A 22,460-nucleotide genomic window follows, 5' to 3' on the forward strand; every position below is an offset into this window, starting at 1 on the left:
GAGATGCTCCAGACCCTTCAGCATCCTCGCGACCTCCGACGGATGGGCACGGCAGGCCCGGGCCCCCTCGAGGCCGGGTCGAAGGCCCGTCGGGCCGGGGTAGCAGAGCGGGCCGGGCGGGGCTGCCCCGGGGCACGCGGGAGCGGCTCGGACGCGGCCCGGGCACTGCCCTGAGGCACCGCCGCCGCCGCACGAGGCCGGCGCGCGCTCCCGGGACCGCCCCGTGGTCACGTGCGCGCCCCCCGCGGTCACGTGCCCCGCCCCGCTCGGGCCCCCGCCCCGGCGGCGGCGGCCCCTCAGGACGGGATGTAGTCCCGGCCGGGGGCGCGGCGGAGGGATTCCCGCGCCGGACCCAGCCGCAGGGCGCGGCGCCTCCTAGCGGGGCCGGGGTAGATCCCGCCGCCGCCGCCGCCGCTATGGCCGCGGCCGCCCCGGTGCGCCCCGCGGGGGCCCCCCCGCGGTGGGGCCGTGTCACCGCCCAGTGCCGCGGGCACGGCGGGGCCGGTCCCGCGGGGACCCCCGGGGCTCTCCCGCCCCCCCGGGGCGCGGCCCCCTCCCCTCCCGCCGGACAATGAGTCCCGTATGCTAATGAGGGTCTGGCGTCACTTCCGCTCTTTCTCGGCCGCCATCTTGGCCCGGGCAGGCTCTGGGCAGCGGGACCCGGCTGTATTGTCTGAGGGGCCCGGGCGCTGCCCCCGCCCGCGCCCCCGCCCCGGGCACCCGGCCCAGTGACCGCCGCTCCCGCCCCCGGGGCCGCTCCGCACCGCCCGCCCCGCACACTGCACCCCCCCCCCGTCATTTCCCCCTTTGTCTCCCCCGCGCCGCCGGCGGATCCGCTCCGCCCGCCCGCCCCGGGACCGGGCGGCGCCGGGGAGGTTCCGGCGGCCCCCCCCCCGCCCCAGCCCGCCCTCGCTGCGAGGAGAGCCCGGTCAGGTAGGTGCGAGCGCGGGTCCGCGGTGCGAGCCGGGCGGGGACAGCGCCCGACCGCCCCCTCCCTCCCCCGGGCATCCCGCGCCGTGCCCGCCGCCCTGCCCGCCGCACCGGGCATGCAGAGCTGGCAGCCGCCCCTCCCCGCCCGCACACATGTTGAGGAGCCCCAGCGGCTGCGAGGACCGCGGCGTTGCTCCCTCCCCGCCGCCGGCTCCGGCCGCCTCCCTTTCCCACACGGACGTGTCCCGGCAGCCCGAGGGAGCGGGACCGCTTGCTGCCGGCCGCGTCCGACATCCCGGTGTGCAGCTGCACCGGGCCCCGCCGGCGGAGTTGGTGCTGGAGCGGCGCCGGGGACGCGATGAATGGGAGCAGCCGAGGGGTCCCTGCCCGCGGGAAAAGGCGGGATCCGCCGCTGCCATCCCGAGCCGCAGCCGCGGGATGGAGCGCCGTTGCCTCACCCATCCCTGACCCGGGCTGCAGTTACCGACACCCGGTGCTGAGACAAAGGCGGGGGACACCAAACCCGGAGCCTGGCAGCCGCACCGGACAGATACCCCCGTGCCACGCACTCCCTTCTCCCGGCGGCTGCAGCCCGGGCGGGGGGTCCCAAACAAGTGGCAGTGCGTGCGCGGTGCCGGGGTGACGGCGCACCCCCGGTGCCTCGGGGCAGCGGCCGCGGGCGTGACACCCCGGCCCCCCCGAAATCCGCCGCAGCCCGGCCGGGGCGCTGCGCGGCGGCAGCCGGCAGGGGGCGCCCTGCGCGGCGGGCACCGCTGCGGCGGGGGGCGGGGGATGGACCGGGCACCGGGCGGCCCGGCCAGGCTCGTGGGCTCGTGTCACCGCCCGGCCGGGGCTCGCGGGCCCGCTGGCTGTCCCTACGCTGGGCACGGGGCTGCAGCAGCCCCGGGTGTGGGGCGAGCCTCGAGGGGCTTTGTCTGGGACCGTAGGGCAGAGGCCCCGGAACTGGGTGCTCCCAGGTGTTGGTGGTTGTTGGTTGTATTTAGACCGTTTGGTAGGTCAAAGAGGTTTGCATTCCTTGTAGAGAAATCCCCCTTTTTCTAAGTTGTGGGGTTTTTTCTCCTAGCTGTGTTTCTATTTATTTTTGCTGCTGTTTTCTATTTCTGTTTGGAGGTGTGAGGTAACGGAGGCAGAGGATTCCCGCCTGTCAGGGTAGCATGGACCGACCTTAGCTGGCTGCTGTGCAGCTCAGCCTTGTGTGCCTCAGCAGTGCTCCCTCCTGCAGGGTCTCCTACTTGGAAAACTTTCACTTCAGGACTCTGCGAACTCATAATCACAAGTTGTCATCCTTCTAGGTGAGAAAGATGGATCAGTCTGCTTAAGAAACAGAAAAGCCTTTTTTTTCTGCTTTTAATAACAAACCAAACCAAAGCTTGGCTCCTTTGCAGATGTGCAGTTGCAGATGTTGGGCAGTAATTTGATATCAGTAGATGGACATCTACCATGATATGTGCTGAAATCTTAAAAGAGACAACAGAAGAGAAACACCCTGTTGTTAAGAGAATTATGCCAGATGCTGATTGGTTGTAACATAACGGTTACCTTTTCTGAAAATTTTTACAGCAAATACGTGCAACTTCAGTCTAACTAGAGATGTCCTTTTTGACACACGAGAGATAACTTGTTCTCCAAAACTGATACTAAACTAGATGGTTTTGCACTATTTTTGGTAGTTAGCTGCCCTTTGCTCAACTTAGCATTATTTCTTAGCTAGCATTCAGGAGTGTCTTTTTGGTATCCAGCAGACACGAGATGCTCCCAGGGGACATCTCTGAGATCATTGAAAACTGATACCGTTTTAGTGCCCCGTTACTAGAAGTAGTTTTTTTTTTTTGTTTGAATTGAAGTGCTGGTCCATCAGACAGGTTTGTAGAAGGCATCTCTTTAGGTTACTGCTATTTCTGCTTCGGGGTGTGTTGTCATGAAGAGCCTGCAGTGCACTTGTGTTAGGCTGAGGGAGGTAGCTGCTGCTGGATGTGCAGGTGATTCCTTTGCCTGCAGGTGAGACAGACCTAGTGTCACAGTTGGCAATGAAAAGTCTTCACAGGAGAGGAAGACTGAAGAGGAACTTCCTGACTGTTTTGGAAAGTTCATGCCCTGCAGCATTCAGCATCAGCTGCATAAGCATGGCACCCAGGAAGGTGTGTGTGCTCCTCAGGCTGACAGGAGGAACGTGATGGATTTTCTGTGTGTGCAGGGCAGAAGTTGCCAGTGGTCAGAAGTGCTCCCTGCCACTGACAGTGGTCCCTGTTATTGCTTCAGCGTGTGGGTTAAGTGTGAGCTCTCACTTGTTGGTGCTGTCCAGAGTCCCTGTGCTGTTGTGAGCACTGTGAGCTGTAGGGAAAGGCAGGACACATGTTCTGGGGCAGGTGGGTTGTGCTGCTCACACACTGCACGGTGAATAATGGCTAATTATTCCCAGCTCAGATTTGCCACTGTAATAACATAAACACTGAAGTAAACATTGACGTTTACAGTAGAATTGCTGTAATACAGAAATGTATCAGAATCTTATCAGTAGTCCTGAGTGATATGGTCCAAATGTGCATTTTATAGCTTGTTATTGAGATGGCAGCTGATTTGATTGATGCAAAGAAAGAAATTGAATCAAGTGATTTTGTGGAAGCAAAGATGGTGCTCCTGGGTTAAGGTGTTTGTTTTGAGGTAGCTGCAAGTAGTGTTTAGCAGCTTCATAGTAAATGTGTTGGGGTGGTTTTTGTGGGGTTTTATTTTCAGAAGGGAAAGTCATCTTTGCTCCACTACTTGAGAGGTTTAAGGGAGACAAAATTCTGTCTGGGAATGAACAAAGCACTATCAGATCTGAGGAGGACTAGTTTAAAGACTGTAGGAGAGGTGCCAGGAGAGGCAGGGAACAGCTCTGGGGCTGCAGCTGCTCAGTGTGTTGTTTCACAGGTGCCATTGGAGCTGGTCTACCTGCATGGGAAAAATTGACAAATCTTTAAAAGTCATTAGTGCAGCAGAATTTGTATATTATTTAAGCTACATGTAGTGTGATTATTTTCTTTAAGATGCATGCACCATGCTTGTTTAAAAAGGCAGCAGCTGACTGTGCTGGCCTGTATCTAAACAAGCATCACACGATTTTTTTTGTTATATAGAGTCAAGAGCTGCTCTGTGCCTAGATTTATATATATAATGTATATATGTGTATATATAGGGTATGGTTCCTATGAACATAATTATAACAGGATAATTTTTAATGTGGAGATAGTTCTGCTCACATAAATAAATCTGTTGCTAGTGGTGTTTCTTGATAGTGTATGAGATGGAGATGACAATGAAAGGTGCTACTCTGAGTCTCTGCACTGGAAAGAAAAAGAGCCCTCGTTGATGTTAATTTAGTTTAATCAAAAAGAAATCCTATTCTTTCATTATATGTGGGAGGTATACTTTGCCTTACCTGACACATTTGGGAAGAATGCCCTTGCTCTCCTAGGCAGGATGGCCAAATTGGCCTGTTCCTTTGGAACTTTCAGGAGGAACTGAAGTCTGGTTTGAAAATCAAATTTGAATAAGGCTTTTCGAGAGGGTGTAACTCCTGTTTATCTACCTGAGGTCCATGTGCCTCCAGGCAAGAACTGCATTGTTCAGAGCTTCACTGCAGCTCTGCTGTCAGAAGGCAAACAGGAGCTTGTATTTAGTGTCTCTGATTTTTCTGTAGTGCTCTTGAATGTGAATGAGGGTTGATGGTTTGGAGTAAGAGTGGAGTAAATACCATTTTTTCTGCAGTGAGTCACTTTCAGTTACCGCCATTTATATCCTTACTGGTTTGTTGGGGTTTTTTTAAGGTGGCATTAAAGATTATTTAGATGAAAACTGAGAGTTGCTGTTGAGTCCAAGGCCTGTGTTGTTGACCTTGTGGACACATCACACCTGCAGATGTATGCAGATCATTTGACAAAAATCTTTCATTCAATATCTACTTCTCAAGTTGTATCTTAAACAATTTAGAAGAAACAAAAATAAAGCAACTGTGTGAGCAGCTGTTCCCTGAGGGAGCACTCCCGCTCCTCCAGTCCTGCAGGTGGAGGAAAGGGCCTGCTCTAAAGCCTGCCTTCACTTTTGGCTGTTTCTTCCCTGCCCCAGCTCCTCTCCCAGGTCTCAGGCAATGCTCTCTTTCACCCTGTTCTCCCTCTGTGTGCATTGATTTCTGATGGGACTCTGGATCTCACAGCTTGTGCTCGTGCTGCAGCTGGGCCAAGGAAGCTGTTAGTGATGCAGCTTCATAGCAGCAGCAGTAAGGGGACAAAATGGCTCTGGAAGTCCAAGTGGACAAGATAGTGGTCTTCAAGTGCTTTTTTCACCTAAATAGTCAAACTCAAGTTTGTGATCTTCTTTTTTGTTTTGTTTCCCCATTGCTGCTGCTGTTGCTTTGAAGCCCTTTGCCTATCGAAGGTTCCTGAGGCCGATGGAAGACAGCAGTAACTGAGGTGGACTAAGGTTGGAATGTAGGCAGGGATTGGAGCCTTTGGGAGCTATGCTTAGACAGAAAGGGAGAGGTAAGAAATGTGCAGTGTAAGACTGAGTTGAAGCTCTTGTTTACAGCCTTTCCCCGTGTTGTAATGGCAGCGTTTGTGCCTCGCGTGTGTGAAGTGTAAGGCAAGGGAAAACAAGCAGCACCAGCCTCCTTCAGTGCCTATTTTTACCCTCGGAAAACTCAGATGCAGCCAGTTGGCGAGATCCCTCCAGTATCTGCTGGATCTGCTGTCTGAGACAGCGTGCATTGGCGGGGCTTTGGATGAGCTGGGGAAAGTATTGCTGTGCTCTTTTGTGTGCCTGTGGCTGCTGAGGGCACAGCAGGGCTGCTCTGGCTGTGAATACCTGAGTGCCTGTGTGTGTGTGTGCTCTGTGTGTGTGTGTATCTATCTGTGTCTGTCTCCGTGTGTGTGGGAGCTGCCAGGGCAGGGCTGGAGCTGCTTCCTGCTGCCCCGGGGCTTGGCTGGAGCCCAGCACCGCTGTTTGGGTGAGGGAAGGAGCTGCTCTGCCCCAGACCACTCCTCTGGCTGTATCAGGGCTCTGCTCTGGCTGTTGACACAGTGCTGATGTCAGGAAACATGACACAGAGGGCAGGGGACCATTTTCACTTGCAGTCTAATCTGGCTGCAGTTTCCCAGTCAGTGTAATCCAATCATAAATTACGTGTATATTGATTATTTGCTTTGTTCTTGCACATTTTACAGCAACTACTGTGCTGCTTTGTTTAATTACACAAATGTTTTTGTGAGCTTTGGATTGAAAATTTAAAGATGGTTCTTGATTTAATTTAAATGGTAACTGCTCATTCATTAATCATGCTTCTATTTCCAAAATTATTTTTATTCTGGGATTGTTCATGGTTAGCTACAATCTAGATGAGGATTATTTTGGAATTGTAGAGCATATTCATGCAGCCATTTTTCCTGATCACTGAGGTGTGGATATCATGGTGTAAGCAAATAATATCCTTTGTGCTTCAATGATCTCCAGTCTGGATTTCAAATTTCTGCAAGATGTGCAGGCTTTATTGCATTTCACACCAAAATCTTTTAAAATAGCCCTGAACAAGCCCGGCTCTCACACTGAGGATGTGTATTGAATATTGATTTAACTGCCCATGTTGTGTGCATATAAACATTTATCTGTGGAGGTCTTGAACAGTCACAAAAGATACTGTCTAAGATGGCAGGAGGTGTGCAAGCCTAATTCTGGAGCTATGAGTGTCTCTAATTCAAGATTTCTTGTGCCCTAGAGAATGATCACGATTTCAGAGTGCTTTTCAGAATGCAACAGAGGTTGCCAGAGTTGATGTGGCCTTTATCATGTGTGTTGAAAAGATCCCTTAGAAAACATTCAACTACAGCTGCCAGCATTCTTTAACATACCTCAGCCTATATCATCAAAATCAGAAAATCCACCAGGAGTTCCCAGCAGAGCCTAGGGAAGCAGATTATTCATCAGAACAGAAATAAGGAATTGTGGTTCCCAGAGCAATCAAAATATGCCCATTTTGTATTTCAGATTGGGGCACAGAGGTGCCACAGTGCCCAGGACTCCTCCTGCTGAACCGAAGTTGATGAGGAAACAGTTAATTCCTGCTCAGTTTTGCAGTGAGTGTCCACACCCACCAGATGGAGCTTCGGGCTCCAGTGGAAAATTCCAGAAATTGAGCAAGAATGAGAAGTGTGTGAATGACTTAGGAGATCCATGTCTGCAGGACTGCAAAAGGTGGTTTTATAGCCTTTAAATAAAGAATGAATGGAGACTGAGGCCTATCAGCCTTACTGATTCCTTTCACTACAACTGCCTTCCATAGTTCTTCCTTGGATGGGAAGTTGGGAGTTCTTAATGCAAGAGTCAAGCTGAGGCTAGGCAGCAAGCCCAAACAAAAAGGTATAAACCAGAGTTTCATAAACCTTTGCTGAAAATTGCCTGTAACTACTGAAACAGGATGTTAAACGTTTTTAGTCTCAGAATTTCCTCCCAAGGATAAGGTGGGGTTTTCTTTAGTACCACATTTTAGATGGACTTCTCTCCTGAGGCCATGTTTGTATAGGATACTCTGAGAAGTGGTGTGAAATGGTCCTGTTGTTTTGACACACAACTTGAAACTGGTTTTGGAAGTTGCTGATCTAACCTTTGAAGTGGTTTTTAATATTTTTAAATCCTTGGCTTAACAAACTGCCTGTTTGCCTGTGAGGGAGACCTGCAGTGTGTCCTGTGCACAGCATGGCTCAGGTCTTACAGTGCTTTGTCCAGCTAGCAGCTTGCAGCTGGGGATTTCCTTCAGTTTGATAACCTCAGCTTTAGAGCTGGGGTTTTCAGAGGGTGTCATTTAGAGTTTGTGTTGATTCCTCTTTCATGTGCCCAGTCCTGTTTTGGGTACACACCCGAGCGGGAGGGCTGGGGCTCATTCAGCAGGTGCTGGCGCTGCACCCCAAATCCCTGCTGGAGCTGAGCTGTGAGCAGCTGGAGGCCCACCCTGCTCCTGGGCAGGAGCTTCCTGCTGCAGGTGGGCCAGGCTGAGGAGCTGCTCTCAGCTGAAGTGTCCCTGTTACAAAACAGGCTCCCTCTGGGATTACAGCGGATTGCAAAGGAGCCCTCGGTTGTCTGGCATTTCAGATGTGCTGCTGAACTGCAAATCTCATTACCCTCACAGGAGTGTGGGTGCACAGCCCTCGCAAAACTAGCCCAGAAATGCTTAAATAAGGAGGAAAGGGAAGAGTCCCAGGGAAGAAAGTGAAAATGCTCAATGTCAGCCAGTGAGAGGTGTGTTAGAAGAGTCTCATCAATCACTCTCTCTGTTCAGGGAGCAGAGAGAGTTAATCGCAGCTCTTACTTTCAGGAAGGCTCTCAGTAGTTTCTGTTCTCCCAAATTCTCTCTTCTCTCTGATACTTCTATTCCTTTTCTCTGATATGTTTTTTTCTGGTACTTCTATTCCAATTGCTCACTCTTCCCTGAGATAACCCTTGTGCTTCCCGTCTGTCACGGTTCCTTGCTCAGCTGTCCTGGAATTGTCAGGTCTCAGGGACAGGCCATCCCTGTCCTCGTGTGAATATAGAATATTCTACACCATCACACCACAGAGCATCATTTAACCTGCATACACAGAGAGGCAGCTTTTCTGTTGCTGTGGGAACCACAGTTTCATTTTCTTGCATATTTTCCCTGTATTTTAAGAGATTTCACTCAGTGTTGCACTACCAGCCTTCCCTGCAAATCTATTTCATGGCTGGCTTCTAGAGCAGGCTATGAAAGGCAGTTTGCAGGGCAAATTGTTAAAAGTTACCTTGTTTCAAAAGCAGTTGGAGTAGGGAAATAAAATACACAGTATCAAGAAACCAAGTCTTGTTTCGTCTTGCCCAGGAGTACCGAGCTGCTGCCAGCTCTGATGTATGATTCTGTCTTGGGCTGTTAGGTATAAACCAGTAACTTCTTCAGCTTGAAATGCTGGCAAAATACTGGCTAAAATCAAAGACATTTGGATGACATAACATAGCATGCCAGATGCTTGGGAATCCTTGTCAGCAGCACAGCACAGGGAAATGATCCTCAGTGTTTGGGAGACCCAGCATGGGATGAAGTACTTCCCTGAGCTCAGTATCATCAGCTTGATGCAGTAATTGCCACTGATCTGCTCTCGAGGCTGATGGGTCCTCACCCAGAAGTGTGTTTGCTGCAGGGAGGACTCTCTGGGAGAGAGTTCATTTGGACTTGCTAGACACACAGGGACACAAAGTCTGCCCTCTGGTCAGAAAATGATCCAGTGTGAAACAAAATAACCCATCTTTGTGTGGCTGAGGGTATGGGTGACACTCTTGTTAAATAAAGCACATGCAATATTCCAGTATTCCAGTATTCAGGTTTGCTGCTGTGTGAAGTATTTAAAGAATGTTGTCTTTTTTAATTTCTTAAAATGTTGTTGTGTCTTGTCTTGGAAGTGTACTTGCCAAAGAAAAGCACTCTGTACTTCAGGCTGTTCTTTCTGAGTAATCAAGAGATTAAAGTCTAACAATTTATGTTGCCTTATTCCCTGGCAGAGTAATTATTAATGACTCAACAAGTTTTGCTTTTATAAACTTTAGATTTGGTAGTTTCAGATTTTATGGTTCTAATGTTACCTGTTGTGTATCCAATATGTGCAAGACTGACTTTCTGTCCGTGCCTGATGTCAGTTGAAGAGGGATCAGTCTTCCAACAAAGTGTGATCATTTACATGCCATTTCCCCAAACTCCCCATCCTCTGCCAGTTTTAATCTGAGTTTTTACCAGAGGAATGTGTGTCCCCAGGGCTGTGGCTGAAGCCCAAGTCACCTTTTTGATGTCCCTTTGTCTTGTAAAGGAGGGACTTGTTTGTATGGGAACCTCTCAGGAAGTGTCCAAGGATGCTGGCCCGTGTCCCTGAGGTGCCCAGGTGCAGCTGTGCTGTGCTGCTGATGGCTCAGGTGAGGTGCTCATGGGGATGAGCCACAGCACTGCAGAGGGGGGATGGAGTGTGAGGAGGAGCATTCCCAGCCTCTGCACTGCTGGGTTTCTGGCCTGGGTACCTGAGCTGAAATCTGAGCACTGCAGAGTCCCCCAGCAGAATCGGTTGTTGGAGCACAAACCTGCTCAGACTTGCTGCAGCACAGCTGCCCTGCAGCCCCAGCCCAGGCTGCGGTTTGTACCTGCCGATGTGACAGTGCCCTTATCACACCTCTTATCTCTTGTCTCTGCTCTCTGTTTTGTCCAGCAGGAAATGAGCCTTCCTCTGTGCCCGGGCTTTGGGCTTCCCCAGGGGGTGTAACAGAGCCCTGAGGGGGCCTTCTGCAAGGAGAATTGGCTTTGGAGGCTTGTGCTTGAAACTTGTCCAATGAGTCTGAGACGCCCAAGCACCATTAATTTTGGAGGTAAATGCCTCGTCAGAAGTACTGCAGAGATGGGGAGGAGTAAAGATTTTAAGTTGCCAAAGTATGGGCAAAATGGGATAGTTTTGACTGTTCATTTCTGAGGTTTGGACATGTTGAACTTAAAGGAACACCAACTTGGATTGTAGAAAAATTGAGAGGTTGGGGGGCTTTGGGTTAAATCACTCTGGCAGCTTCACTGCAGATTAATTGGTTTCCTGGTTTAAAATTCTCCCTCTTCTGTCGGTTTAAAGCCATCAGAGGTGAAAGTGAAAGGTAGTTTATACTGCAAAAGAGGTGATTCTGGAATGCTAAACAAACTGGAGGAAACACTCTGACTTGGGATAGGAAAGTTCAAAGAATTTAAGTTGGATGTACCTTTAAGTTATTCCTTGGGATATGACATTACTTATTTGAATCTCAAGTAAAATGTTTAATTTTGGAAATTCAGCTGAAATGCTTTTTATTAAGGTATTTTCTATCATTTGTCTATAAATTGATCAAAGTGAGCTGTATAAAGGGAGGGGAGAATCCTGTGAAAAGATAAAACCAAAGGGGAAAAGCCCCCAACAGCAAACCAAACAGAAACAAATGAAAGAAAATATAACAACGACAGATTGAAATGTTGCTACTTGCCTTGGGTGGGGGAGGGAAAATCATTTGCATGATGTGTTTCATGTTATTGTTATTGAAATTGAACCAGGTTACTGATAAAATTGTAATGATAATGTACATTTACAAAGTTAATGAGTTAAGTTTGCTCTAGTAAACAGCAGTAATGTCCTGGCACCCAGCCCACAGAGAACTGAAACTATGGTACAGATTTGCAGTGTCTGGGCTGCACTGAGGGTGCTGGGCTGATCCTGGGTTCCCGTTGCTTTTTGATTTTAATGCCAACTGTTACTGAGAAATATTTAATAACCAAACCCAGGCTGTCTGGTAGAGAGCTACCTACCCTTTTAATGAAGTCATTTTTAGCATAATCTGAATTTTATGTACTAATGTGTTACCACACTGCATGAATTTTTTTAATATGGTGTTTGACTCTGCTGCAGCCCTTCCGTTTTAGTATAATTATGGATATTAGGAAATTTGGGGTTGAATTATTGGAATGAAAGCCATGGGATCATGATACAGACCTAACAAAGGCAATAGATCAGAGTAGAAGGTTAAAGTGTGTGGGGTGGGATGTATTGTAGGGCAAAGGAACAGCTTTTAGAATAAGGGTTTGAAACATTGCTTTTTCTGTAGGAAAAAGATGGAGTATTGCATGCTGGGAACAAGTGCTTTCCATAAGGTAGCTAAATTTTAAAAGTACATTTGTTTCATTTTGTTTTAGGCTTTGCTTAAGTATTGTAAAGCAGTAATTTTGTCCTTTCTGCAGTTTTCATTTTGATTAGACCTCTGCAAATCTTTCTTCAAAACCTAACAAAAACCCAACCAAAGAACTCAAACCTGACCTACAACTGCAGTTTTCCTTTTCTGAAACATTGTTCAGTGTGTACAGAAAAATATATAAAGATTGTCAATAATGGTATAAATTCTTCCATGATTTCAAAATTGCAGGTACTAACACTTATACATTTGAAAATGTGCATGTGTTGGGTGACTACAGAGAAATGACCAAAAGTAAATGCAGTTTGTTAAATGTAGTCTCCATTGATGCCTCTCTAGAAACAAAAAGCCCCAAGCTTCAAAACACCAACCCCAAGAAGCCCCACCCCTCAGGAATGCTGTCAGCAGAAACTCCAAGTAAATAGTCTCATTTTTTTTCCCTTTGTTCCTGTGAATAGCAAGACATAACACACTTGGAGGAAGTCTGGGTAGATGAGTCAGGACTTATTTCATTAACTGCAGTTAAATGTTTTGGCCAGGTTTCCCCAGGAAACAAAGCTTACACAATTTTTCAGATTGTGGCTTGTCTCCTAATCCCCCTTCCCTCCTCCCAGCCAAGAGAGCCATTTTCACCCAAATTGGGTGGAGATGAAGGTCTGGAAGGAAAAATGAGCACCTTTAAGTTGGATTAAATGTATCTCTCCAGGAAGAGAGGGGACTGGTTTGAAGGGCCCCAGGTTCCCTTCACGCCTCTGTCCACCCACAGCCTGTTCCTCAGAGGGAGCAGCAAAGCCAAGGGGCTGCCAGAGGCTCTGCGGGAGGAGGAGCTGCAGGGAGGGGACAGAATTGCCGCTGCCACTGCTCAGCTGGGGCTCCTGGGGTCACTGCCCCGTGCTGCTGAGGTGGCCCCTGGAGCTGGCCCGGCCTGGCCTGACCCACTCGGAGCGAGCTCAGGCTCAGGAGGGAAGAGGAGCAGCAGGGCATTGCCTGAGTGTGTGAAGCATGGAGCTCCAAGTGAGCTGTTGTGCCTGACTGAGTGCATGTACAGAGTGCATTATTCCATGGATACGATATTATTGCAGGTACAGCAGCAGCTCATGATGCCCCGTAAAGCTTTTCTTTCCCAGAAAGAAAAGCAGGCTCGTGCCAGGGAAAGGGATATGTTAAAAAAGAGGAGGAGGCGACAAGACTATCTCAAAAGAAGCGTGGAGCCGCAGAAAAATACAGAAACAATAAAATGGCACAGGGATGATGAGAAGAGGAGAGAAAATGAGCAAGTTAAGGACAAAGATATCAAGAAGCGGTGGAGACAGGATGAGAGAGAACGACGAAAGAATGTGGACGCTATGAATTGGCACAGGGAAGAGGAGAAGAGGGAAAATGAGCGAGGTAAGGACCAAGAAAGCCAAGAACCAGCAAAGAAAGGAGAGGGGGAAGGAGCAGGGAAAGGCTGCATCCCCCATCCAAGGAGGTGCCAGCAGAGTGATGTTTACATTACAGCTGGAGTTACTTGCTGTAAATAGAAATGGATGGAGATGCTAAAAGCTTTTGTTGTAGTCACAGCCTGTAATAATATCAGACTGTATCTGGCTCTCCACTCACTAAGATTAAATAGTCAGACATTTCCTAAGTAAAATTAACTGTGTATGCCTAAGGATAAGGGATTTTGTACAATGAGGTGAGTTGGATTCAGCTGTCCAGCAGAACTTGCAAAGTAAGGTTGATGTAAAAAGCTAAAGTTTGAAAGTTCATGTTTCAGGTGTGAAGCTCTAATTTTGTCCTCTGCTATGGTGGGTGGTGATTGGAAGATCCAGGGAATTTCATTTCTTCAAAATTTGACTGAGGCAGGCAAAGGGCAGAGGCAAGAAGATGCTGCAGATAGACCAGAGATGTTGTTGTCAGGCAGTTGGAAATAATTTGTTTCTTGGAGTTTCTGTATATCATGGTACCTGTGGCCTGTTCATCTGTATTAGACACAGGAATTAAGAGAAAGCATTTGATGCCTTTGCTGAAGAAGTTCAGTGGTTCGGTTTTGAAATTAGCTGCTAGGTACCAAGCAGTATTTTGAGACTTGTCACTGACTCAGGTGTATAAGTGATCAGTGCCTAAAGACAAGCTCTGCACTGACTCTGCCTTGTCATGAGACAAAAAAGGCTTTTCTTTGCAAGCACAGGCTTCACTCTTCAGGTGGGGACTTGGGATTCAAAGAAGGCAGCCCAGATTGCCAGGAGCTTTAACATGCACTATGTTCATGCACTGCTATTTCTGTAGTTCATATTAATCACCAGGAGTAACATTTCTGATGATCTCCTTGGATTTGAAATTCACTTGAAAATATTAATTCAGATCCTGACCATACTTGACTGAGCTGCTTCACTGATTTTTTTTCTGAGAAATGGGATCATGCAGTGACTGTTGAGGTGTTTCTGAAGCACTGAAATCACTCTTCATGTCTTTAAAAGGGACCTGGCTTGCTCTAGGTTGTATTAGACATTGTTTTTACAGTACAGATGAGGATGGATAGAGCACAGGAAAAGAGCAGTTCATGAGCTGGATTCCCTTTCAGCTGGGCAGCCCCAGCCAGGCCCAGTGGAACTGTGGGCGCTGATGGGAGGGAGGCTGACAGTTCCCAGGGACATGGAGAAGTTTAAGCCATCTCTTGTACTTTTCCCAGTGGTTTCTCTCTCTGGAGGGGTCTGGCCAAGCTTTCAGGTCCCCTCTTCCTGGGAGAATGCTTGCTAAACAGCTTCAGCCAGTTATAGCTCTGACTACAGTGGAGGGAGGAAACAGCATTAATTTCTTACCCTGCCTACAGCAGAATATGAGCAGCATCTCTATCACTGAAGAGACACTGAAATCTCTTGCAAGACTGCCACAAACCTTGAAGCTCAGCTTGCCAGTTTTCAGATCAGTTAGGATACATTGCACGGGAGAGAATTGAGTTCTGAAGTCCTTCAGTGTAGGGGTTGGTAAAGACAGACACTCTAAAGAAATGAAAGTTATTTCCAGAGGCAGCCCATTGCTCCTGCAGTAGCTGTTCCATCAGTGTTTGCCCTTGCAGCTTCCTGGGCAGCCTCAGCAAGGAGCAAGCCAGAGAATGAAACAGTGTGTTAGGGAATGGTACAGCTCTGGTGCCAGTTCTGTGGGGGAATGAGGCAGACAATTACTGATAATGAAAAGTTCAGCATTATCAGACAAAACACATCTGACTTAAACTTTTTCTCTTGCTCTTCTTTTCCAATAGAAACTATGTTCCAACTTCCTGTCAACAACCTTGGCAGTTTAAGAAAGGCCCGGAAAACTGTGAAAAAAATACTTAGTGACATTGGTTTGGAGTACTGTAAAGAACATATAGAAGTAAGTATGGCACCTCCAAGGGTTAGAGCTAAAATGCAGCAGAGTTAGGGGGACAGGGAGGTATTTGTGTATGCCATGATTTTTTTTTTTTTTAGACCTGTTTAAGTTCCACACAAAGTGGGAGTTAATTAGAAGCTTGAGATATAATGTACCTGTAAACCCTTCTAGAAACATTAGTGGCTACTGAAATCCAAGAATGCTGGAAGAACCAGGATGGGTGTCTGAGGTTTTCAGGAAGTGTTTGTGCTGCAGCAGGTCCTGAAGTTACAGAATCACTTCTGTGCCTGGGTCAGTTCCTGCAAGGGAAGGGTGTTTGTGCTGCTCTTCTGGACTAACTCCATCTCTGAGGCTCTTCCTGGTCTTTCAGTGTCTCTTTAAAGAGCATTTAAATGAGCTGTGTAAGAAAAAAATGCCGGTCCTTCCTGCTTGCAGAATTTGTGGAGCAAGTCTCATGTTTAAGGGTAGAATTCTGAACTGGGACAATGTTACTTGCACTCTTCATTTCAGTGGAAGTGTAATTTTTGCGTACTTTTGTGCTGCTGACTTCGTGCCAAAGGTGAAATGCCAAAGAAATGCTTCATAAGATAATTTTTTTAATAAGAATTAGAAATCTTGGACATCACACATCCGTCTTAAAAAGCTTCCTGTGTGAAATTAATTAAAAGCCAAACAAAACCAATCAAACAAAATAAATACCACACCACCACCCCCAGAAAAAGCAGCCAAAAAAACCCAAAGCCACACATCAGTTTGGGAACACTTTTCTCCAGGATTGCTTTTGGAATGAGATGAGTTTGTAAATAAGTGTTGGGCTGGTCAGGAGGATGAGTGGTGAAGATGTTCTGCAGGTGTTTTGTGATATGGAGAATATTCAGAGCTCTCCCCCTCCCAGGAGGTGCCGTCCAAACTCCCCCACTTACCTGAGTGGTGGTCTGTGCCTTGGCCAGCAGCGCCTGGCAGGGTGCAGGGGTGCTCAGGGATTGATTAAGGGAGACTTTGGGTCTTGCTTCTGACTCTCTGTCCTCTCTACCCATCTTCCCTTCTCCAGGATTTTAAGCAGTTTGAACCTAATGACTTTTATTTGAAAAACACCACATGGGAGGATGTGGGACTGTGGGACCCATCGCTTACAAAAAACCAGGTTGGTAAGAGTTTCGCTTGACACTGAGGCTGGAGGTGGGTCGTGCTGAAGAGCATTTCCCAGACATGCCAAGAGTTTTTCCTGTAGTTTTCCTCACTGATTTCCAGGTGTTGGCAGCTCAAGGGGCAGCAAAAAGCTCTGTGCTTTTTTTCTTACTTTTGTTAAGCTGTTCCTGGTGTGTGTCTCAGGAGCCTGGGTGGCCAGTGCTGCAGAGCTGGTGGGTCCTTACTCAGGTCAAACAGCTGCACCTTTGGAGCCCATTCCCATCTGTTCCCAAGACTAGCACAGCTTCACCAGCCCTCTGGCCAAAGGCTCAGCAACTTTATACAATTGGCAGTGAGTCTTCTACCTTTCCTTAGTCATTTTATTCCTGGTTTCCATCCCTTCCAGAGCTGTTTCCCTGGACACTGCTGCATAGTGCAGGGTCACTGTCAGTGCAGCTCTGAGTCCCACAGGCTGTGTCCCACATCTGCTTTGGGCATTTCTAGTTCTGCACAGCAGCTCAGTGACACTGCTGTTGTGATGTTTCTGAGGCAGTAATGAAGGAATCCTGAGCTGAGCCAGCACTGGAGGGAGGAAATGATGCTGTTGGTTCAAGCAAGTGGTGTGGGCTGCAGCAGCCTCTGCTGGGGCTGCAGGACAGTCACCCCAGCAGTGACAGGTCAGAAATCTCTCTACAAAGGATTCCCTGTGTGAGCACCTCAGAGCTCAGGTACTGCTCTCAGAGGAAACTGGGACCCATCCTGTCATGGATTCCTACTGTGAATCTGAAAATTACCATTTAGTACTGACTTGTATAAAATACACTGATGTCCCTTTTTCTAGGTAACCCAGAATAAAAATTTTAATATAAGAGGAGACAGACAGCTCTTGGTTAGTTGGTTTGTTGGGGCCAGTCTCCACAGGTGTGTGAGGCTTCAGCAGGTGGCCAGAGCAGATATTCCAGCTTCCTTCTACAGTGCAGCTCTCCAGCTCCCTCACCTGTGACCTGTGTGTAGCTCAGTGCACAGGACTTGTTCTGGCACTCAGGAGGAATCTCTGTAACTCTGAACTCCCTGTGTTACCCCACCTGAAGTGCCAGGCTGCTTGTGGCTGTCCCTAAGGCCAGTGGCACTCCAGACTGTGCTACAGCAGTTGGCAAGAGCTGCATTGGCACCTTGTTAAATGGGACAAAAGCTGCAGGCAAACTACAAGGGTGGAATTCCCAAATTTTTGGTTCCTCATTTGAGATTGGTTTAAAAGTCAAGTTTGTTCTTTGATCACAAAGAGGAGGCTTGGTGGCTTTAAGGGCTTGTAGAGCCTGTGTCTTGGTAAGCTGACATCCTTCTGTTCCCCCCAAAAAAAAAAATTGGAATTCTTTGCTATTAAAGTGTGTAATGGATAAAGACACTGGAATAGGTGAAGTTACAGATCCATATTACATCTATCAAGTTTGGCAGATTCAGGTGGGCAGTATCTCATCTGGATACAGTCTCATTTCCTCAAAGAGTCCTGCTTGGCATTCCCCCAGAAAGGAGCTCACAGGGACCTTTTCTTGCAGCTCAGCTGCAGGGAGGAGGCTTTTTGTGACCAATGGAGAAAGACACTTCTGACTCAGCCTCACCTGCCAAGGTCATGGTTAAACCCCTGAGGGACCCCTTGGCACTCACTACATCATGTGTATGTTCATGTGATCAGCATTTTAGGGGCTGATCTGCAGTCCAGAAATGGGAGAGAAGTGAATTGAAGGTTTGAGACAGTTGCAGGGGGCTCATGAGTGTTGTTTAGGAAGGTTGTGTAGAGAATACCATGGGTGTTATTTTGCTGGGAAGTGCAGTTGAATATTTAGTCTGTGCTCTGTTCTCTGTTCAAGGACTATCGGACAAAGCCCTTTTGCTGCAGTGCATGTCCCTTCTCCTCGAAGTTCTTTTCAGCCTACAAAAGCCACTTCCGGAATGTTCACAGCGAAGACTTTGAGAACAGGATCCTGCTCAACTGCCCCTACTGTACCTTCAATGCGGACAAAAAGACTTTGGAAACGCACATTAAAATATTCCATGCTCCCAATGCCAGTACACCGAGTGGAGGCATCAGCACTTTCAAAGATAAAAACAAACATGAGAGCCTTAAACCCAAGCAGGCTGACAGTGTGGAACAAGCTGTTTATTACTGTAAGAAGTGCACTTACCGTGACCCGCTCTACGAAATCGTTCGAAAGCACATTTACAGGGAACATTTTCAGCACGTTGCTGCTCCTTACGTAGCCAAGGGAGGCGAAAAGTCCCTCAATGGTGCAGTTCCCTTGAGCTCCAGTGCCCGAGAGGAGGGGGGTATCCACTGCAAACGATGCCTTTTCATGCCGAAATCCTACGAAGCTTTAGTCCAGCACGTGATCGAAGACCACGAACGGATCGGATACCAGGTCACGGCAATGATAGGTCACACCAACGTAGTGGTTCCGAGATCCAAACCTTTGATGCTAATAGCTCCCAAACCCCAGGATAAAAAGCCTATGGGACTCCCTCAGAGGATGGGTGCCCTCTCTGCCGGCAGCGTCCGCTCGCTCTCCTCACAGCAGATGATGAACAGACTCACTATACCAAAGCCCACGTTAAATTCTGCAGGAGTCAATATGATGTCAAATGTTCACCTACAGCAGAACAATTATGGGGTTAAATCAGTACCCCCCAGTTACGTTGGTCAACCAGGGGGGAGGCTCAGCCTCAGTGGCAACGCAGCTGTTTCTCTTTCCCAACAATCACAAAGCATGAAACAGTTTTCAGCGAGTGGCAATGGAAGGCCTTACACTCTGGGAGGGGAGCAGAGGTCCCAGGCCTCAGCCAGGTACTCGCTGCAGTCTGCCAACTCCTCCTCGCTGTCGTCGGCGCAGCTCAAACAGACGTCGCTGTCGCAGTCCCAGGCAGCATCCAGAGCTCTGGGTCAGTCTGGCTCCAAATCCCCCGTGGCTGCTACAGGCCCTTCTGCTGTCAACACCTCATCCACGCAGAAGTGGAAAATCTGTACAATCTGCAATGAGCTGTTCCCCGAAAACGTGTACAGCGTCCACTTTGAGAAGGAGCACAAGGCCGAGAAGGTGCCTGCGGTGGCCAACTACATCATGAAAATCCACAACTTCACGAGCAAATGTCTCTACTGTAACCGCTACCTGCCCACGGACACGCTGCTCAATCACATGCTGATCCACGGGCTGTCCTGCCCCTACTGCCGCTCCACCTTCAACGACGTGGAGAAGATGGCTGCCCACATGCGCATGGTGCACGTGGACGAGGAGATGGGACCTAAAACTGACTCCACCCTCACCTTTGATTTGACATTGCAGCAGGGCAGCCACACGAACATACACCTCCTTGTCACCACCTACAACCTGCGGGATGCCCCTGCCGAATCCGTAGCCTACCACGCTCAGAACACCCCCCCGGTCCCCCCAAAACCGCAGCCCAAAATCCAGGAGAAATCTGACGTACCTGTCAAAAGTTCTCCACAAGCAGCAGTGCCCTACAAAAAAGATGTGGGGAAAACTCTGTGTCCTCTGTGCTTTTCAATCCTAAAAGGCCCCATCTCTGACGCACTGGCACATCACCTCCGGGAGAGGCACCAGGTGATTCAGACGGTTCACCCCGTGGAGAAGAAGCTGACCTACAAGTGCATCCACTGCCTGGGCGTGTACACGAGCAACATGACGGCCTCCACCATAACGCTGCACCTGGTGCACTGCAGGGGCGTGGGCAAGACCCAGAACGGGCAGGACAAAGGGACATCGTCCCGGCTGGGCCAGTCCCCGGCGGCCGCGCCGCTGAAACGCGCCTACGAGCACATGGAGTTCCCCCTGATGAAGAAGAGGAAGATGGATGACGATGACTCCCCCTCTGCCTTTGAGGAGAAGCCTGAAGAACCTGTAGTTCTAGCACTAGACCCCAAGGGTCACGAAGATGATTCATACGAAGCCAGGAAAACATTTCTCACAAAATATTTCAATAAGCAGCCCTACCCCACTCGGAGAGAGATCGAAAAGCTGGCAGCCAGTTTGTGGCTCTGGAAATCTGACATCGCATCTCACTTCAGCAACAAAAGGAAGAAGTGTGTCAGGGATTGTGAAAAATACAAACCTGGGGTGCTGCTGGGCTTCAACATGAAAGAGCTGAATAAAGTCAAACATGAGATGGATTTTGATGCTGAATGGCTGTTTGAAAACCATGACGAGAAGAATTCCAGGGTCAATGTCAGTAAGACTGTTGATAAAAAAATCAGCTTAGAAAAAGACAATGACAGTTCCTCAGACAGCTACGAAAACCTAGAGGAGGAATACAGCGAGAGCCGCAGTCCCTTCGGGCAGCGTGTCTCTGACATGGGTGGGAAGCCCTCGACAGACAGCACAGTGCAGGACCCCCAGGACAGCTTAGCCAAGGAAATCATGGAAGAAAACACACTACAGTCTCCAGAGAAGGCTGAGCAAAAACAAGAGGAAAGCTCTAAATACGAAGAGATGATTGCTGCTGAAGAGCCAACAAAACTGGTGGGTGGCGTTTCAGACAGTGAAGGTGATCAGGATGAGCAGGATGATGCAGTGGAATGGAAGGATGGAGCTTCCCAGTCTGAAAGCGGGCCCGGTTCCCAGCAGGTTTCGGATTTTGAAGATAACGCATTGGAGGTAAAACCAGAAGTGTGGACAGATGAATCTTCCCAAAGCGAAGATGCCGGGAGCAGTAAACCCACTGTGGAGGCCAAGGGGGGTGGATCTGAAAGTGATGAAGAACAGTCAAAGTGGAAGAATCGTTCCTATGGAAAAGTAGAAGGGTTTTGGTCCAAGGACCAGTCGCAATGGAAAAACGCCTCCGAGCTGGAGGAGAGCCTGGCCAGCGAGCAGATGGAGTGGCAGAGCAGCACAATGGACAGCGAGGACGGTGAGGGCTTTGGGGCCGTGGGGGCCGAGCCCATGCACGGCAGCCTGCCCGGGGTGGAGCTCAGCAGCCAGCAGGCGTGAGCGGCTCTGCCCCGTGTGGCACTGCCCGGGCACTGCTGCCCTGCCAGCTGCTCCTGCTGCCCGGGCTCATGTACAGATCTGCTGGCCCAGGGGCTGGGAGCTCCTGCTGGGATGAGCACAGTAACTTAATGTGAAAATGGATACGCTGGTGGCTCCAGAATGCACACAGAGAAAAGCAGAGGATTATTTTTTCTGCATTTTCGACCCTCCGTTCACCTTGTCCATGTTGAGTTGTGTCTTTCCAAGAGGCCCCTCTCCGGTAGCGCCGTGCCAGCGACCCGGTGCCCTGTATAGCAGACTCTGGGGAAATGGAGTTTTCATGTATCATTCTGAATAGTTGAAATGTATATTTGTACAGTCTTTTAGACCTATTCAAGTGAAGCTTATGGAACTGTTCTTGTGTACCCATCATAGATCTGTTTCTCTTTTTTAGTGTTGCCCTGCTGTGTAATAAATGCTGTATCTAGTTTCCCTAGCAAAGCTTGAGACTGCTCTAGTATGAATTTTGACAGACTTAGTTTTTGCACATAACCTTGTACAATCTCCAACCAGAGGCCAGCAACATAAAAATATATCTGGGCTCTGTTGTATTATAGAATTTTCTTGTTCTGAATATCCTTGACATGACAACTGATGACAAACATATTTCAGAGCCATTTTCTGAAATCTTTTAAGCTAAAAAAGAAAAATCACATGCAAGAAACAAGTTTGCAGCTACTAATTTTGACACCTTTTAGATCTGTATAAAAGTGTATTGTGTTGAAGCAGCACACTGAGACAAAGTGCTGGGTTTGGATATTTAGTTTTATCTTTAGTTAACACCAACAAGGTGTTGTATTCATTTATACCATCTAATATATGACACACTGTTGTAGTATGTATAATTTTGTGATCTTTATTTCCCTTTGTATTCTTCATTTAAGCATCTAAATAAATTGCTGTATTGTGCTTAATGTAAATATTTGCTTTATTACATGCAAGTGCTCCATTCCTGGCTGGTAAATCCCACCTCCCTATATTCATTCCTCCTTTTTTGCCTCTGATTTTCCATTGCTCCCCAGCCCTGCTGGGGCCTCTCTGTTTAGTACTTACTGAATACTTATCTCCTTCAAGGTTATTGAGAATCTGCAGAGTAACTTGGGCTGAAATGTGTTATTCCTGTTCAGTGCTGTAGAACACAGTTATAAATAGCATTGTACTGGTTTGCTTGTTCTGCGTCCTGGGGAAAGGAGGTCTGTGAATTCCTCGATGAATGGAGATCTGATTTCACCTGGAAAATCCTCCCCTGAGTGTCCAGAGCACTGGGCTTGGGGG

General features: G+C 48.6%; 1 protein-coding gene across 8 annotated transcripts; it reads left to right on the forward strand.

Moving 5' to 3' along the window:
- Window positions 1-916: 916 nt before the first annotated feature.
- Window positions 917-22,105, forward strand: ADNP (activity dependent neuroprotector homeobox). 8 transcript variants are annotated; one of them, XM_050982031.1, is made up of 9 exons: window positions 1,817-2,243; window positions 5,348-5,468; window positions 6,967-7,055; window positions 10,179-10,335; window positions 11,584-11,629; window positions 12,750-13,056; window positions 14,912-15,024; window positions 16,073-16,165; window positions 18,018-22,105. In XM_050982031.1, the coding sequence occupies exons 5-9, from the start codon at window positions 11,591-11,593 to the stop codon at window positions 21,144-21,146; spliced, it is 3,681 nt and encodes a 1,226-aa protein (XP_050837988.1). In that variant the 5' UTR covers window positions 1,817-2,243; window positions 5,348-5,468; window positions 6,967-7,055; window positions 10,179-10,335; window positions 11,584-11,590; the 3' UTR covers window positions 21,147-22,105. The 8 variants fall into 8 exon arrangements, with proteins under 8 accessions (XP_050837993.1, XP_050837992.1, XP_050837988.1 ...); XM_050982032.1 differs by having other exon boundaries at window positions 10,182-10,335; XM_050982036.1 differs by lacking the exons at window positions 1,817-2,243; window positions 5,348-5,468; window positions 6,967-7,055 and adding an exon at window positions 917-933 and having other exon boundaries at window positions 10,182-10,335.
- Window positions 22,106-22,460: the final 355 nt, after the last annotated feature.

Source organism: Serinus canaria, chromosome 20 (genome assembly GCF_022539315.1).
Source record: "Serinus canaria isolate serCan28SL12 chromosome 20, serCan2020, whole genome shotgun sequence".
In the NCBI taxonomy this organism is placed as follows: domain Eukaryota; kingdom Metazoa; phylum Chordata; class Aves; order Passeriformes; family Fringillidae; genus Serinus; species Serinus canaria.

Excerpts from the sequence above, each read along its gene's own strand:
- ADNP (XM_050982036.1), top strand. The coding sequence starts at position 11,591 with ATGGAGTATTGCATGCTGGGAACAAGTGCTTTCCATAAG. Across the intron at positions 15,025-16,072 it reads ACTGTAAAGAACATATAGAA|GATTTTAAGCAGTTTGAACC; the intron begins GTAAGTATGGCA and ends TCCCTTCTCCAG. Across the intron at positions 16,166-18,017 it reads CATCGCTTACAAAAAACCAG|GACTATCGGACAAAGCCCTT; the intron begins GTTGGTAAGAGT and ends TCTCTGTTCAAG.